The sequence below is a fragment of the Oryzias melastigma genome, linkage group LG1 (genome assembly GCF_002922805.2).
Source record: "Oryzias melastigma strain HK-1 linkage group LG1, ASM292280v2, whole genome shotgun sequence".
NCBI lineage: Eukaryota > Metazoa > Chordata > Actinopteri > Beloniformes > Adrianichthyidae > Oryzias > Oryzias melastigma.
In genome coordinates, this window is record NC_050512.1 from 9,066,194 (window position 1) to 9,085,624 (window position 19,431).

General features: G+C 38.0%; 1 protein-coding gene across 1 annotated transcript in view; it reads right to left on the reverse strand.

Moving 5' to 3' along the window:
• The window catches only part of LOC112137652 (voltage-dependent T-type calcium channel subunit alpha-1I), a 168,526-nt gene that overhangs the window by 42,129 nt on the left and 106,966 nt on the right, over positions 1–19,431 (reverse strand). Inside the window, exons 18-23 of the mRNA XM_024260075.2 lie at positions 13,449–13,572; positions 11,595–11,663; positions 5,812–5,990; positions 3,349–3,475; positions 2,127–2,252; positions 1,744–1,833 (exon numbers count right to left, since the gene is read on the reverse strand). Coding sequence (XP_024115843.2) covers positions 1,744–1,833; positions 2,127–2,252; positions 3,349–3,475; positions 5,812–5,990; positions 11,595–11,663; positions 13,449–13,572 — 715 coding nt within the window. The remainder of the gene's footprint in view (positions 1–1,743; positions 1,834–2,126; positions 2,253–3,348; positions 3,476–5,811; positions 5,991–11,594; positions 11,664–13,448; positions 13,573–19,431) is intronic.

Sequence of the window (19,431 nt, forward strand, 5' to 3'; positions counted from 1 at the left end):
CACATGAACAAAGGGACTTCCTGAATCTTCAATGTTTACAGCATAAACATGTCTAACCTCTCATTTAGTAAGAATTACTGTGGACTACAAATAACTAGAAATGTTATAATATTAATATCCTGGAAATCCTACGGTGGCCCTGAGGGTCAAATCGGATCATCAACTCACTTCATCTCAACTAAATAAAGATCATAATGACAATTAACCCTTAGTAGTCCGGGACCTTTTTTTATAATTATTATTTTACTATTTGCTCTATTAATTTTTAAAACTGCCAATTTGGTTTCTGAAGGTCTTTTTAATGCAATATTGTTTTTTTTTATTTTGCTTTTTTATTTGTCAATATGAGCTTTAAAATCCTTTTGCACCCATTGATGTGTTGATGTGATTTTAGGACCGCCGTAAAATTCAGACTAAAGATGAATACAAAGAAACCATGTTGCCAGAATTCGTTTCTGACACATTTATTGCACCACAGATCTGGAAAGAACAAACTTTTGTCATGAAGTTGCAATTTGTTGCTGTATAAACTTTTGTCTGCAGTTTTTATTCAAGTTACCAAAAATTAATCAGTCAATAAAATGCATTGGTTTCAATATTTTGCTTACCCTCTAATATTTTTACCCAGGAATCGGAATTTTTATTTGAAGTCTCCATTAAATTTGTCTACAGAGCTGTCTGAAGATGCTTTTTGGTAATTAACTCAATTCAAGCACCATAAAGAAGCGGCAGCTTCTTCTTTTTTTTTTGTTTTCTTGATGGAATAAAAAAATCGTGATGTACATCTGACCCTTTCATTGTCTTTCAACAAAGCCGACAATTGCACATTCACTAAACTCTCAAAAACCTCGATGTAGCCGGCATTCACAGAAGACAAGAAACAGAGGAAAAGGCAGAGGCCAAAGACGATTTGAAGGAACGCTCTGGATGATTAGCTTATTGAAGAGAGTCAGAAAAAAACACAAGAAAAAAACAAAAAAAAACAGTGCACGTGCAATCAGACTGGAGATCAGAGTCCCATTTCAATTGGAGTGTGGAGTGTAAATGGGATTAACCACTCACTGCTGGACGGCAGTGATGTTTCTCTGACACATCCACAGTGATGACACTTCTGCTAATGTGTTCCACAAAATTAAATGAAGTCCAAAGAGAATATGTTCAGTGGTGTGGTCAAAACACTCCACTAATTAGTGGACAGAAATGTCAAGTGTGTGGATGCTTTTGGTTTTTAACTCTTGGTATTAAGCTCATTGTAGTCATTACATTGGCTGGAAATGTGTTGTAACACACAAGAAAAAAATCATTTTTTTAATTTATTTGAAAAAACATTTTTATGGCACTAAAACAATGTTGTAACACATTTGTAACACTCGGCCTACTGGAATTCCACAACTACTAGAATGAACACAATTAAAGTTTAACTCACTGACAGACTTATTGTCTCACTTGATTCAGTGCACCTTTTGTATGAAATATGAAATAATAATAAAATGACCGCTGATGGTCCGCATTAATTTGTATGTTTTATATCAAAAGGGTTGTTGATTTGGTAAAGACAGCCTATCGTGTAAATGGGGGGAGGGGCCTAAATACATTTAGTTAAGCAGGAAACTGGCAGAATGTGAGCACCTGAGTGGAGAAAAGAAATGATCAGACAGCATGTGGACGATGTACCTACAGCTGTCTGCCTCCACTGAAACAGACAAGAAAGGGTTTACAGCATAAACAAAATCCTTTGACTACCTGTTGGTCAATTCCCACTGCATCCAGACCGTGGTACATTATGTTGACCCAGCCATCTTTTGATGCCAGTACAAACAGGGACATGAGCGCCTGATGGAAACAAAAAAAGAGGAAACAATTCAACTAATTCAGAATATAGGATTTCTCTTTTTAAGTTTAATTATTTGAATGTAGTGAAATAAACATGAATGAATGTCAAACGTTTCTTTTCCCCACTATTTCTATTTTTAAAAACCTTTCACTCTTTCAGGCAAAGCATCATTATCACAGCAACATTTACAGCCATGTGCATCCTTGTATGGTAGCAGAAATCTTGAACTTGTGAGATACAAACGATTCCAGTATAATGCTTGGGGAGCAGATATATTCATGTTCGTCAGCACCTGCCCAAGGTTGTCAAAGTTGTATTTGTGGTGAACCCATTTGTAGTTGGCAGCCAGGCAGTCAGACTTGTTAGTAATGTTCTTCACGTCGAAACCCACACAGTAGAAGAACTTGCCTTTGAAGAGCTTGGGAGGAGACACACAAAAAAAGAGACGCAGGCATGTAAAGATGCGTGTTGTTAAAGCTGGGATAGCACTTGTGAGCACTGCCACTCGTTCCACTCGGGTTTTTCAACTAATCTCATAATTAGCGTTTGTAATGAGTGTGTGGAGGGTGCTCGGCTGAAGAGTCCAATAACACTTGATATCAACAGTGTGAGCCTCCTCTGTCTAAAAAAAGACGCCTTTAACGCTCCATCATAATGAAGACAACAAAGGCGGAGGGAGTAAAAAAAGAACAAATGTAGGAATTATTACCATAAAAACAGGCTGTTTAAAAAGTAGAGCAAGGACAGTTAGATGGAAACAATACAAACATTTATAGAGGTGTTGATCTATAACTCTGTGCATTTTAATAATTCTCCTTTAAAGATCCACTCCAATGAAAGTTATATTTTGGTGTTTTTAACATGTTCTTGTGACTTTTTTTTTTTGGAAATATATTAGGAACATTAAGCTTAAATTTTCATTTCTGAGTTTATTTTTATTTGAACTGTTGTAAATCAAGAGCAAATAAAAAATATTGTTTGGTTATCAGGCCTTGTCTCATAATGTAGCAAAAGATGAATTAGACAAAAACAGAATTTTCATTTTTTCATTTTTCATTTAAGTTCTTAGAAAAATTTATGGTGTCTTTTTCTGATGTATCTAATCCTACTGCTGTAGGTATGAAATAAAACTAACATACCACAATACTATTTCAACTATTTTCCTTGTGCACCGTTTTGAGTTACTGCCAAAACATGTTTAAAAAATCTATTTGACTTGCTGTATGTTAATTACATTTTATTATAAGATATATTTAAAATGTTTTTGTTTCTTTTCTTTATAAAAGAGTTTGCATTATAGATTTAATACATTATTTTTGTAACGTTTGTCTGTTGAATTCCAACCTAACTCCTTCATTCATATGAGTTTAGATTAAAGTTTTTTTTATTCCTTTATCTATTTACAAGGATCCAGATGCAAATTTCTCAGAATTAACTTGTTTCAAAGTTTTGCAACTCATCAATCACCGTGACAGTCCATTCAAGTTCTGCAGAAATGTAAATTATTTGAGTACCTGAACACCAAGAATACCAAAAATGATGAAAAAGGCACAGCAAATAAGGACGATGTTTCCAATGGGTTTGAGGGAAGTTATCAGCGTCTCAACCACTAGTTTCAGTCCTGGAGCCCTGCTGATCACCCTGCAGACACAAATGACAGGAAGTAGATTAAAAACACTCAAACACTCTTTCTTTTATTTTTAGAAAAAAAAATATATAAAGTTTTTGACTTTATTATCTGTAATTTCGATTTTACAATCAGAAGAAGAAAATCATGAATGTTTCATTTGTTTATTTTAATATGTATCAACTGACTAATTTTACATTTTTTAAAGGTAAAAAAGAGAGAAAATATAATGAAACAAAAGTAGAAGATTAAACCAAAAATTTACCAAAATCTAAACCTTCATGTAAGTTAAGAAAGTACTTTACTTTATGGCAATGGGATTTTATTTATTACCAGTAACTTGTTACAAATAAATCAGTTAATAATTAACTCATGTATTATATAGATAAGACTTCGCAAATAACCATTAAGCAATCAGTTACACATTTTACGTACAGTATTTTCCGCACTATATAAGTCTAATATTAACTCAAAAAACAACAGTGTGCCTTATATATGGATTAATTCTGCTGTAAACAAGGTTTGGTGTTATTGTGACTGTGTTAACTTGGCTAACAGGAGCAGTGTCAGTCATAGATTTTTTTTATTTTTTTTTTTTATGTGTCGCTAGCAAAACTTGGGAGTTAGCGCAGTCAAAATTATATTTGTTTTAGTGGTATCAGTCTGTTTTTTTTTTTTTTGTTTTGTTTTTTTGCAGACAAGGTAGGGAGTTACAGGTATTGTGAATGTGTTTACGTGGCTAACAGTTGGACTCTGTTTTTTTTTGTTTGTTTTTTTTTCCTGCATTATTAACAAGTTTAAGAGCATAGTCAAAGTCACGTTTGTTTTAGCGGTATCAGTCTGTTTTTTTCACATATTGCAAACAGGGTCAGAAGTTCAAGTATTGTGAAAATGCTAACGTGTAGCACTGTCTGACTGTGCTTTCCAACATGGCACGAACAAAGTTGAAAGTTAGCGTAGTCAGAGTAATGCTTGTTTTAGTGGTATCAGTCTGTTCTTCAAACAAAGTTGGGAGTAAGTACTGTGAAAATGCTAACATGGCTAACATGTAACATTGTTGGACAATGTCTTTTTGTTCCTTTTAAATATTACTAACAAGGTTGTGAGTCAGTATAGCCACAGTAACGTTTGTTTTAGCTATAGTCTGTTTTTTTTTTGCAATTGCAAACACAGTCAGAGGTTACAGGTATTGTAAATATGCTAAAGTGGCTAATGTGTATCAGTTTCTGACTGTGTTTTTACATGGTACTGACAAGGTTGTGAGTTAGCATAGTCACAGAAACATTTGTTCCAGTGGTATCGGTCTGTTGTTGTTTTTTTTTTTCTTTTTTACCAATTGTAAACGAGGTCGGAAGTTACAGGTTTTGGGAATATGCTAATGTGGCTAACATGTGTAGTGTATGACTGTGGTCTTTTTTTTTTTTTAATAACAAGGTTGTGAGTTAGTGTAGTCGCAGTTATGTTTGTTGTAGCAGGACCAGTCTTGCAAACAAGGTTGCAAGTTACAGGTTTTGTGAATACGCTAACACGGCTAATGCTTCTAACATGGCCAACACGTAGGATGTTACAGATAATTTGAGTCTCTCCAAATTGTCTGTAGCACGTAGGGTGTTACAGACAATTTGTAGAGTTACTGTGAACAGAGCTAGCAAAGTCTTACTGACTGAGGGACTTACCTCTGACTTTGTAAGAAGTTTGTAATAAAGTTTCTGCTACAAGGGTAAATGTGAATTCTAGATGTTTACGACTCTCAGGACTTGCTCAAGTTAGTTACCACCTCACCATATGTTTTCAGCACTGAAGTTCTCGTTTGCTGTAGAAGCATGGCTTTTGATAGCAGTAACAAAGATAGATGAAGGGGCGGATGAGGTTTCTTTAAAAAAAGAGGCACCTAATTGAAAGGCTTTTACCAGCAGTCTCTCTTGCCTGAGTCAGGCTGTTCTCTTTGTGTTTAGCTTGTCACAGACTTGCCAGCGCGAACCTTGCCTCCTCCCAAGAGTTAGCTGGACCGGTTCCCGGCCCTGCATGACCCTCTGGAGGATTAAGAGGATAAAGCAAATAGGTGGATGGATGGACTGTTCTCCGGCTGAGAGAGGGTTATATCCTGGAGTTGTTTGAGTGGGACCAATATTTGGAGTCTTGGGGGTGTTGCCTGGCAACAGCTCAGAAAAATGAGGTGCTATTGAGCTTTTTGTTTTTCTTTCTCTTTTGGTTTTAGTCAAAAGAAATGTTTGCCAGAGAAGAATTGGATCAGGATTTAAGTCCTAAGCTAATATTTTAACAAAAAGAATGACTAAATTACCCCATGCCGCGTTCATAATGGAAATTATCAAAGATAAGCCACTCCGACCTGAGAGGACGCAGTGTTCTGAGCAGCCTGAGGACACGCAGAACTCCCAGGATCTTAGCTCCTCCCGCCATGGACACCACAATATCAATCAAAGACACGAAGACCAGGAAGCCATCCAGGATGTTCCAACTACTCCTGAGATATGCTGCCTCTCCGAGATACAGACCCATGGACACCACCTGTGGAGATGAAGGCCGATAGGCACTGCTGAGGCATTAAAAGGTGGCTGGAGGCATACATGCATTTTCCATCTGATATTCAAATTGCTGTTCATAGTCTCACACAGGTATTTTATTTCACATCTGCTCATTCCTGGTGGGAGATAGAGAATATATTTGAAAACCACAAAAGAAAAGACGTTCTCCAAGCAAAAGGAAAAGTGTAAAAGTCAAGCAAAATAAAAAGAGATAAAACAAGAAATACACAAAAATGTAATGAAAAGTGGGAGGAGGGACAAAAAAAAAAGAGAAAGTTGGTGAACTCTTAAGCACTTACAGTACTTGTTAAATAATGCACCAACAGTCCGAAAATGGCCCATAATAGGATAAATCAGCATTAAAAGCAGATTTATGAGTTTGCATTTCTATTAGATTCTAAACAGAATCTGAGCGGAGCAGAGCAGCAACAAAGGGTTGTGTCAGGAAGGGCATCCGACGTAAAATCTTGCCAAATCAAATATGCGAATCAGACCTAAAAACTTTCGCTGTAGCGACCCCTGAAGGGAAAAGCAGAAAGGAAAAGAAGAAGATCCTAAAGTTTGGGAAGAGCACAAATGGCAGGAATCAGCCTCTCCTGTATTAGACTCTAGACCCGCTGATCACATCATCAACATGTCATGGGCCAAAGTTGAGTTCCTGATTGGGTGACATGATGCAAATTTCAGTTATTTTGAAATCTGGAAATATTTTATCACACCTAGTGTCAGACTGTCACGCCATGCCTGACGCTCAAAATGCGCTTCAAGACTGACTGACTAATTGCATCTATACATTGACTTAACAGTGAAACTGAACTCCTCTGCAAAGCAAATCATGATTGGTGTGAATTTAGCTTAAGTGAGAGGTAATTAAAGCATGACACCTTTTTTATAACTTCCCTTTGGCAAGAAATCCTTATTAAAAAAAGTGATACAACAACTGAGATCTATTAGTACAAATTAATATAGTTGATAGAACAAAATCTAGATTAAATACAAGATCTGTCTTGGCTACATTTTTGCTAAGACAGAAGGAGAGATTAATGATGGGAGCATTGCACATGAAGGAAAGTGTGCTTGGGAGGTAGAGAGATGAAAGATGTTCAGGGAGGTGAGAGATGGCATCAGTCACAGCAAGATGAGCTGGAACGGAGGCCTGTGGAGTTCAGAGGAAGAAATACAAAAGAGGGTCGAACATACAAAATCTGTTATTTCACACTTGATAACACTAATGCAGTGTGTGTTTGTACAATAAGAGGAAGCAGAAACCCCTCAGTTCTAAAGCTGAACCTTGTAGGAAGATCACTTGGTCTCAATGGAGTTTGTTATACAACCAGATCTGCAACTTTTGGCCTACCTACTGAACATAGATTATAGAGGAGAAATCATTAATTGTGATTTGTGTCTGGCAAGAATTCTATGAAACCAAGTTTTCCACATACTGGAGTAGAGCTGTAAAAGAAAAAGCTTGGATAGATTGGCCCCACCTTGACATTTTGCACCAAGCCTCTTTCAACTGTAGGTGGCAAACATGCGCTAGTAAACAATATCAAAAGTAGAAGAAGCCCCTCCCTGCTCATCAAGTGTGAACCATGCACTGTATACTGTATATTATTTACTGGACATAGCAACCGACGAGGTCCCCCATAGGAAATGCATTACTTTCGGCTCTCGCGAAATTAGGCTAGAGCCTTCGCCGTCACTTCCTGGTACGTCTACCCCCATATTGCAAACGATTGCAACCCTCTGACAGCGATTAGTCCGAGTCGGGGTGAGTCACATTTTTAGTCAACCAATCATGAGTAAGCTTGTTCGAAGTCCACACCCCTCCCACTGAAAGCCGTTAGGAGGAATCGGTCTATCAAACATGTGAAGCGGGGCCAGTGGGAGCTGGACACTTTTACTGAGGTATCTGATTGGTCAGTTTATAACTTAAATAACTGGCAATTAAGAAAAAATATTGTAAAAAAAAATAGGATGATAAAGAAACATTAAGAAGAATTCATCAGAGCAAGAATGGTTATTCTGATAATTAAAATGACTGAGAAATAATTGTCGATTTCTCAATGAAAGTCTATGGGACTTTGGCCTTCTTGCAATCTGTGGATACTTCCTATCAGGAACACAGAAGGGGCGGAGTTGCGATGTCCATTGATATTCATGTCAATGGTGTGAACACCATATGCTAAGCCTGGTGTGAATGTAGCATAAAACTGTAAATGTCGCTGGTGACACGAAAATAACATATGCTCTTTGACATAGAATGAATCTTTGACCATGTCACAATGCGGTGGAATGACGGGAATTGCATAAACAGCTGAAGAGCTATGGTATAGCAAAAGCTCAAAATGTTAAAGGTTTAACTTCAATAACTACAATTGAATCTTTATGAAGAAAAAGGCTGCGTGACCAGACCTTTTCTGATTATTGGATACAGTAAAACTATGGACACACTGGGGATTTGACATGTGTGCAAGACTGTGCTAAATGTAGGTTCTTGAACATGCTTACAGCCCATGTTATTTTTAATAATTAATAATAATTTTTAAAATTAACTTGCAGCATAAGTTAAATGAACACGTAAAGCCCGAAAACAGTCTTAAAAATGTTTGTCGTAAGGCGTGAACACAAGAATTTTGAACACCGAAGCCAGAACACACATTTACTTGTTTACACTGACTTTTCATTGCACTTGAACGTGCATTGCAGAGGGCGGTGTGAACGAAGCTTAACGTAGCTTAGTGTGGCTTGTTAAAAATGAATGAAAAGAATAATGAAAGAACCCTGAAAAGCAGAGTGTGGAGCTTATCTTCACGATGGAGCAGAAACTTTTTGCTCCCATAAGTGTGTGGGATGTCCTACAATCCAAACGGAAGTTCTTTAGTTCCCTTTTCAGGCCCCTTACCTTCTGCATATACATGTCATTATCACAGCTGCGCAGCAGAAACAAGAAAAAGTGACAGCAGCAAAAGAAGCGAGGTAACAGATACTGCCATGTTAACTGTTTGCAGAGCGCCCTAACTGTGTGCAAATAATTGAGAGGAGGTGGGTGTCAGATAGTTAGAGCACAGAAAAAAAAGATTAAAGCAAGGCAGAAAGTCAGCCAGATAATGGTAGAGAAATAAAGAACATCGCTGACTGCTTTTTTCACACTTTTTCTTAAACTAACATGGTCTAAAAGTCTGTGGGAAGATGGTTTTATCTGCTCTCATTGTTTGAGTCTAGCATGTTCTGATTCAAACCCCAATTTCTATGATATAACATGTTTTTTTCATGCTAGTAGCAGCTCCGATGGAACACATCTTGGTCTTTCTTTGATAGGATGAGTTATTAAACATAATTAATAGTAATTCTATTGAAGTTTAATTCCAGCAGTCTCATCTCAGTTTTGAACTGACAGATTTTTGACAGAGAGAATTTGTCTCAGAAAAACCTGCTTCAAATCACAGTGATTTTTAACTTGCTTTTGAGAGCTTTAATACAGCAGAATATGCATGTCTAATGAAATTATTTTACTTAAACTATCATCACACAGTTGTAAAAGGATTTCATGACATCACCCCCCAAAAAAGGAAAGGCACTATTGTATAATTTCAGCTTCACACTCTGTATATTTTTAGGCTATTCTGGACATTAAAATTTGACTAAATAAAAATGAGCACAGAATATACATTCATGTTTTTTAATGAAAATGCATTTTTGTTCATTTAAGTTGCTAGATTGGACATAAGCAATTTTGTTCCTGAAATGGTCAGCAAAGTCCTTGCAAAACAATACGATAGCTAGGAATGTGTTTTTATTCACGTCAAATTACGTTCACAACACCCTCAGCAACGCACGTTCAAGCGACCACTTTCAATGAAAAGTCCATGTAAATATGTGTAAACATGCATTTTGGGCTTCCGTGTTAACACAGTGGTTGGGTTTCCATTAACCATGATATTGTGCAAATTGAATTTCGATAATAAATTTGTTTAATGGAAACACCACAATTTCGAAAAAACTCACATTAATCAAAGGTTTTTGCAGTTGGAGGAGGTGTTTTTTAGGGTGTATCAAAATGGACATATTTGGCAAAACTACATCATTCAACATTTTGCACCAAGCCTCCTCCAACTCTAGGTAGCGCACATGGGCTAGTATTGGGTAGCGATGGCCCTTTGTGAACACCATATGCTAAACGTGCATTCAAAAACATCTGTCACTTCCCTGGTGTGAATATAAAATAATGGAATTATTAAAACTACTTCAGCATCAGTGAGGCAAGTGCAACCAAGCGCTGGGGTGACCAGTATATCAGCTCCACTTCTCCACTTTCCCCCAAAATAGGCAATATCCCCCCAGCTAAACTCCTCTGGAACCAGATCTGCATCAAGTACTTGATCCATATCATAACTTATAATTAATGTAAACTGCACAGAGTGTAAAGATGATTTGGCTCTAACAGTATTTATGACACGTTTAAGTGCAAAAGAGGTATTTAAAAGCTTAAGACTTAAACGTTTCTGTGGAAATTGCCAGAAGACACTGCTGAACCATTCACCTAAAATATTCACTAAGGATATGATTATACCTCTTACCTGCAAGTCTTTATGTTCTTATAATTACACCTAATTATATAGACCGAGTGCATATATTTTCTTTTCAGTAAATGTAAATATAATTTACATTTTCTTTCTGGAAAACACTTGACTCATTTTAAATACCCTTCAAAAAGCAGAGCTATTGTCACCAGAAACACAAGTAAAATAGCTATAAAACATTATTTTATAGATGAGCAATGAATGGATCTGTAAAAAAAATATCACGGTGCAAATGTTCAAACTAGCTTAAGAAAGATGTGTAACAATCAAACCAAACATGAAACATTTAAGAAATAGCTAAACTGTGAAATTTACAGAGATTATGAAAAAAGAAATAGACAGATGACAAGTATAAATATGCAGAAATTACAGTTAGAATTAAAGTCAGAATAGCATCATGAAAATGGCTGAGTGTAAACTGTGCAGCTCAATATACAAGGAAGTGGGATGATGCGTGTCTATTACACTGTGCTACATGTCTTCATTATCTCAAGTCATAAATAAATGAGGATAGGATTTCAATCAGCATGAAAAAAGCCTGAAGACACTCTGGCTTTCATAATAGATGACACTGAGTCTTCTGGAAAGGAGATAAAAGGACATGTGCGTTTGGTGTGTGTGCACATTTTTATTGATGGGAAGTCTGGGAGGAGCTAAATACCAGATGAAGGATGACGACCTTCTAATAAACCTCCTCATCTGGTTGACCATCCCTAATGGGACATTTGGAGCTGAATACATTTGAAGTTTAAGCAAGGAAGGATGGGTGGAAATATAATAAAATAAGAAGAATGGAATGCCATTAATATGTAAATGTATAAATGATGGGCAAAAGTGACAAAAAGTGACAACATTTTACAGAGGAAGCACACAGTAGAAGAAAATCTCCTAAGCGAGGAGAAGGTGAGAACATAGGAAACACTGAGGTCATAAACAATTTAAGGTAACAAAAAAAACCTAAGAAGTGAAAGCAGCAGGACAAGTAAAAAACATGAGCATTTTACCTTGACAGTCATCTCTGCAACAAATATGGCGGTAAAGATGTAGTTGGAAATCGTGAGGAACACTCTTTCCTGCAAATAGAAAAACAGTGCTCATATCAGTAAGGTAGATGGAAACATGAAGGAAAGAAAAACATGTTTTTTTGACAGAGTTTAAAAAATGTCATGTTGTTTTACCCAAAACCTGCCAAGGCTGACTTTGCCGATGTCTTAGAGGGTAAAATGGACACCAGATTCTGTTTATAAATGAGGTTTATTGAACACCTGTCTATTTTAATTTAGCTTGATGAATAGTAAAAGCTGCTTGTTTAAAGACCCACTCCAATGAAAATTGTGTTTTTAACATCTTGTAGCTTTTTTCAGATGACTAAAGAAATATCTAAAGAATAATATGTTATTTTTTTGTGAACAGTTTTTTACTAAACAATTTCAAGTAACAGTTCAAAACAAAATTTAAACAATCAAAGAACCCTCCCACATCCTCCCATGGCGGCAGCCCCCTAGTGGTTCCCTACAACAGCAGGTAATCAAAACAAATGAAAATGTGTTACACACACAAAAAAGAAATAGAATTTCATATATATTGAAATGTTATTTCTGAGTTTAAGGGCTGTACGTACAAAATATACAGCTATTGAATGCATATTGTAAGTTAAACCAGTTGAACTTTGGCTAATTAGGAACTCTGATTTGGCAGTGAGGTTTAGATCAAGATTATTTCAAGGAACTATCAAACCTTTGAAAATTTATCACAAGGGGTAAATTCATAATTGTGGTTCTAGCCTGGCTGGAATTCTTTGACACAAAGTATTTTATATATTGGAAAGGAGCTGTGAAAGAGAAAAAGATTTGCAAGATTTGTACTGCTTTGGCATTTCGTACCAAGCTTCATCAACATGTGGGTACATGCACGAGTAGCAAAAGTCCAAAGCGACAATCATAAAAGCGCATTCAAGAACCCACGTTCAGCATGTTCTTGAACACGTATCGGTGTCTATGAAGCACAAAGGGGGCGCTGGGTTGCTACGCACCAACTGTCCCACCCACATCAAATTTAGTGATCCACCGCTCTGCAGAAACTATGTCCTAGAAAACTTCACTGGCTTTTAGGTTTTGACTAAAAACAAAATAATCATGATTGGAAGATCACTGGGAACACGTTTACCATGGATCAAAAGATGGTCCCATTCCAATCATCTTTCATGTAATAGATTCCTGTACATTTGAATAGGAGCTACAGTAAGAATGTAGTCAACATTTTTCTTTCAAACAGCTCTAATGCTGTACTTTCCATGACTTTCCTCCCATTCCCAGTTGGTGTAAATCTAAGCTGTTAAATGTATGCAGATAGAAGTCCTGATCATTAGTTTCCTCTCAAGGTTATGTGATCACTGTCTGTGGTAAATGGTTTGATATAAATTCATTCGTTTTTATCGTTGACATTGTTGCATGGTGATCTGGCGACTATCTGAAGCTCGGTAGGACTCTACAATATCTCTCATAGTCACCCAAGGCCACAAAACTTAAGCACATATTATTTTTTAATTTACCAGTTTGCCAACTAAGGGCACCTCTACATCCCTTCAAAAAATGTTATTACTTAGTTTCATACGTTATGGCTTCATAAATTAATGCTATCTTTTTGGCTTTGAGGGAGGGATTACCATTTTCAAAAACATCCATCCATTCATTTTACCTGCTTTTAGGATGACATCATTTTGCATTTGAGTCAAAGACTAATGATATGAAGTCAGCTTTGAGGGACAGATAAGGTCTTGTTTTTTGCTTTTTAAAATGACATTGTGGGTCTGGACTTTTGTTCGTGTTTTGTGTCCATAGAAGCATGTAAGTACTTACAACACTGCCTTGAAGAATCTTTGGTCTCTCCAGAGCGACAGTGATGCAGTTGAGAAAAATGAAAACCAGCACCACGTAGTCAAAGAGCTTATGAGCAATAATGGACTGGCAAAGCAGCCTGAACCTGACAGAAGAGAAACAAAGGGGAATTAGCAAATAAAAAGAGTGCCAGAGTGTGAGAAGAAAAACATCTGTTAAACAGGTCTGTGTCAAGCTGTGCTTTCATTTGTTAATATTCCAAGCAGCTGAGAGTTTTTAGTTTTTTTTTAAATCAGAAAAATGCTTCAGCTTGCAAGTGGGAAATATTACTTTGATTCTTTTTTTCTAGCTGACACAAATAACACAAACTCCTAAAATAAAAGAGATGTCAAAATCTTTGGTCCAATTAGGGAGAAAGTGTCTTGTTATTTTGCAGGATTTCATCTTATTTGCTGAAAATAAAATGTCTGAAGACGGTGTCATGAAAATTATATGGGTGGTTTGGTGGGAGCTAAATAGGTCAAAGTTACCATTAACACATATAAAAATGCAGTCATTGCTATCTCAGTCAAACATGAACGACTGAATGAATGAATGAATGAATGAATTAAATGGTTTATTTCACCCCGACTCGACCATACCATGTTCTTTACATGAATTATCAATATCCGGTTCAGGGCTTAATATCAAATATTAATAGATTCAGGCTATTAAGGATCATTAATATCATTGATATAATCAAATTTCAAAGCAACCGTGGCTGTGGATCTGTTTTTTTTTTTTGCGTGAGACACGCGTCTGATCGTGACCTGGAACTGGAAGTTCCCACATCTTCCAAGAAATAAAAAAAGTTTACATCATTGACTGTATATGAGAACTGGACTAAGTAAGTGTGACATCACCCATAGAAAAAGACCTGCTTCTGGTTCCAACAATGTCTGAATGTCTGAATTCCTTCACTACTCACTACACTGCACTAAATAGTGCATTTGCCATGTGTAGTGTCGTCCAAATCTAAAATTCCAAAATAGAGTGTCCTAGAAATTTCCCAGAATTCTCAGCAAAGTACCAGTATAAATCAATGCTCACTTGATTGGGGAATATAGACCACAATGCCCTTCCACTCTCTTTGGGGTCCAGATGACTCCAACCAAATATTGATGTATGATTCCTTCCATGACAAATGTGGACAAAGGTGGACAGGATTTTATGTCTGCCATGGACATTATTCTTTCATTCATTCATCTTCCTGACCGCTATGTCCCTGTCGGGGTCGCGGGGGTGCTGGAGCCTATCCCGGCTACTGATGGGCGAAGGCGGGGTACACCCTGGACAGGTCTCCAGTCTGTCACAGGGCCTCAATCACACACACATCCACTCTCACATTCACACCTAGGGGCAATTTAGAGTCTTCAATTAACCTATGAAGCATGTTTTTGGATGGTGGGAAAAAGCCGGAGTCCCCGGTGAAAACCCACGCATGCACGGGGAGAGCATGCAAACTCCACACAGAAAGGTCCCAGCCGGGATTCGAACCAGGGCCTTCTCGCTGTGAGGCGAGAGCGCTAACCACTGCGCCACCACGCAGCCCGCCATGGACATTAGTGGCATTAGTCTTGTGGGGTCCAGATGACCCCACTTTTAATGTAAACAAGATAAGGAGAGCGGAAGGGTTAAACAATTTTTGTGGAAAAAAAATTTTGTTTAAATTAGGGCTGTCAGATTAGTCGCGTTAAAAATGCGTTAATTTGACATGTGCGTGACGGCGACAATTTTTTTTACGTATCAATTGCCGATTTTCCCATACGTGCCTTTCCATACCGCGTGCAGGCGTCTCTCATCGCCCTCTAACTGACCGGCTGCTCTCACTAGATCACGGGCGGGTCTCCAACCACCGAGCTGCGAGCTAGAACTGGCCCGGCGTCAGGACGCAGAAAAGACACCCGACGTTCCGAACAGCAAGCGCACCGGGGGACATTTTAAATGTAGTTTAAACAATGCCAGTTATTTGTAGATGAAGAGATCAATCTCAGCTTTGAGTGTGTGGCCCGTCCCTCTTTTGCCGCGCGAAAATATGTAAAATATCCCAAAGTTCTGGAGGTTTAAGCGTAATCCAACCCCAGCATAGCGGTCTGTCTGCCGGCATATTCATCCGTGAGCTCCGCTGGACACGTCGCTGCATCGAGCTGCAGCCAGAGAACGCGGCGGCAGTAACAGACTGTCAAACTATCCACAGTGTATCCCGCTTTTCTCAGTCTTTAATGTTTTAAAAAACAAAAGTTCATTGGAATTGATAAATCTCTATTTCAGTCATTACTGCAGTTCAACAGAGGAGGAAAAGATTTGGTCCTGACTAGGGTTGGGCACCGATGGGATCTGATGCGGTTCCGGTGCTACCGCGGTGCTTTGGTTTCGGTTTCGGTTCCCTTTCGGTGCTTATTGCGGTACTTCAGTAATAAAAACTAATGCCTTTATCTTCCTAAATCCAAAGCAGAACGGCTTCAAACAAGCGCAGACTCCCTCCTGCCGTGCAGCTGTGCGCACGTAATATAAAGCATAATATAAAACTCCGTCTTAAATAAACTTAAACGTCCTTGAAATTTTAGCCTGACATTTTATTAAATTAAATCAGGAATGTGGCATTTATTTGCAGTTGTTTTTGGGCAAAAGCAATATTTTATTTCAATAAAATAAGGCGGAAGATAAATGTCAATCACACGGCTGCAAAGCGCAGCAGATGATGACGACCCGCTGTGGTGGTGGGCGGAGCCGAGCCGAGCTTTCTGCTATTAGCAGCCCAACAAGGAGGAAACGATTCATTGTTTCATTTTGGGATGGGGCTCCAGCGTTGTTTAAAAATTGCGGAAACTCCACTATTCACAGCGAAAGTCCCGCCCACCGACGTTGCGGAAGCCGACCATCTCGGCGGTTTTATATGAGCCCGCCCACGAACACAAGAAAGTAAATAGATAGGCTGAATCATAAAAAATCAGAAGGGAGTACAAGTGATTGACATGTCCACAGACAAATGAAACTTCAATGAACTTTGGAACCGAAATCCGGCACCGTTTGCAGCCGCATCTTTCGGTTTCGGTAGAACCGCGCAAATCATAACGGTTCCTACTTGGAACCGAACTTCGGTGCCCAACCCTAGTCCTGACAAAGTTTTCAAGGAGAAAGTTTCTGCAGAGGGACAGGAGCTCTCTAGAAATTTGCTTCTGAATAGTGGGCAGGACTGTTGGCCCAAAGCAACCCCTCTTCCCAATAACTGAATGCTCTGTTTACACGCCCTCTCGCTTGCTTATAGCCCCTCACACCCCCAACTTAACCTTACTGCTCCAGATTCACAGTAAGTGTCTTCTATCATGAGAAAAGGTTCACAGGAACACATTAAAAACACATTTTTCAAAGGCTTGTTGTTGGTGTTTACGTCTCCTATCCACTTTATTTGTTAAAGCAAATTTGCTTCGAACAATCAGCTGCTGAATGCTAAGACCAACTAACGACAATAGTTCCACGTGGAGCCATTTAACATCAACAAGCCATACGATAATACATGTAAACAGTCGTTTAAAAGCAGAATAAGGTTCTGCTTTCATCCAAATCATCCTTTTTCAAAGGACACATTCACACAACTCTTTAAAGCTGCCCACATTTTTTCTTGCACCCTTCAATCTTTTTAAAGACTAATGCACTCTTCCTTTTCATCATGACAGGTATGGTGGTCAGACGAAGCAAGCAATCATCTCAGATCAAGCATGGTGTGTTTTAGAGTTTGTTACAATCTCTATAAAAGAGCTTTTATTTGTTAGTGTTGTCACTGATCAATAACTTACCGGACATACAAAGTCAAAGAGGGACTCGCATTTGTTTTTATCCCGTTTCCTTCTCTGATACAAGGTGAATCCCTCCATAACTTTGAGACCAGCCAACCACATTTTTATTTAATTCAGAACTATGCGTCCTCTGAGCTTTTAATTTTATAAACACTGACATGAAGTTCACACAATTATTAAGATTAAAACATATATCTGTCATGTGGCTCATAAGTGGATTCACCTTGGTTCGTGATGGGGACGAGCCCAGTGTCGGCACACCTCCGCTATATAAAAACAGGTCTAAAACCAGCAGCCTGGTAGAGACATGCTGATCTCAACCAGGCCTGAATGGAGAGCTTGATAATAGTCAAAGTTAGACTCAAATATAATCCAGAAATCTTTACTAAATATGAACTATCACCACTGATTTGTTGATTTATGAATACAAAGTACATGTACTGACTGCATTACCATAAAAAAGTCTATATTTAGGAATAATCACATTATCAAGAAGATAGCATCAACTTCTCACATCTTCATTAATTTTCCTTTATTTTCTAATTATTGTATATCTGAATTTAGGCAGTCTTCTTTACGTAAGAAGCTCTAATAAGAGTCTAGACATGTTTAACTGTAAAAAACATATCCTGTACAAAGCACATTCAATTTGCTCAAATTGACATAAATCTTTATTTACTATAATGTTTTTGTTTTCATTCAATTATTTTCCAAGAGCTACTGAACTTTAAGTGTTGAAACAACTTCACTAATTATTTATATAAGAATTTACTACACTCCGTTAAGGATTAAAGCGCTTTATAGTCACAGTCCCATTTACCCAATCACACACATTCTGATGGACAAGACCGGTTTCAACCTACAGCCACCAGTAATAATGTGAGGTCAGTGTCTTGTCCAAGGACACTTGGACACACAGGATGGGAACCAAACCTGCGGCCGACTGCTTTACCTCTGAACCACAGCCATCCAACAAGGGAGAAAGTGTGAAAAGGTTAATGTATGTCTTAGAAAAGTGCATAAAGTGAGTATAGTGAGGAATCTGGAACTTCGTTTCCACTGAGCAGTATGATACGGTCTGGTATTTTCAATATTTCCATAGTAAAATGGATCCAATGAACAGTACCGAACTGTACCTCTGGGTCCAGTAGGTTCATACAAGTGTAACAGAACAGTTGGGGTGGAGCCACTGTAGCCACCCATTGATTGGCAGAAAGTTATGACTACAAGTGAAGCTTAACTGAGTGAAAATACTCGTCAGAATTAACTGGTCTGTACCGTACCTAATAGAAACGAGGCTTTATAGTCTTAAAGAACTGTAATTACTGTAAAAAATTAAAGATGGCTACTTTGCAGGTTTAAACTATAGCAGGTTAATTTAAGAACATAACTCCTGTGATAAATAAGGAAATAAATATTTGATAGATAGATTTATATAAGTTATTTATTGTGGATTTCTTGATTTTTCTTTCTACCATTAGAATGATAAACTGTCAGATTTTTCCTAATTGAGCAAACCTACAAATCAGCAAAATATCAGATACTTATTTTCTCCCCTGTATCCATTGCTACAAATGTTCCATATGTAAGTAAGTACTAAAATTAAAGCCCCTTCCACAGCTCTGAGATCCCCACCTGCATATCTATTGATTCAGATCTGCCCCTCAGACCCCTGATATTGATCATAAGTGCCAACTGCTTTGCCTTAAGCATCTTTTTACACCTGAAGTGCAACCAGCAACGCAGAATTATTCATTGTGCTGTTTTAATGTATTTATTTATTTATTTATCATTGCCCACCCTCTGCTGTTCAAATTTGCTGAGTAAGACAGATTAGAGTGGATACACACACTTACACACAAGCCATGATTAGAGGGCGGAACGAAGCATAAACAAGGCAATCATATGCATTTGCTCTTAAACTCCCACATTCAGAGCCATCCAAACACATGGACATACACACAACATGATATAACTAGAGATGTGGGCTGCCAACCGCACACACTCACAAGTTAACACACACGTACACACACACAGAGCCCTTGTTTGACAGATGGTACCTGCCAGGATGCCAAAACATAGCCCTGGGGCCTGGCTTCCCTTAAGTGGCTATCAGCACACGGGGAATAGAGTGAGTGAGCGAATGGATGACTGAGTGATTTCTCTTT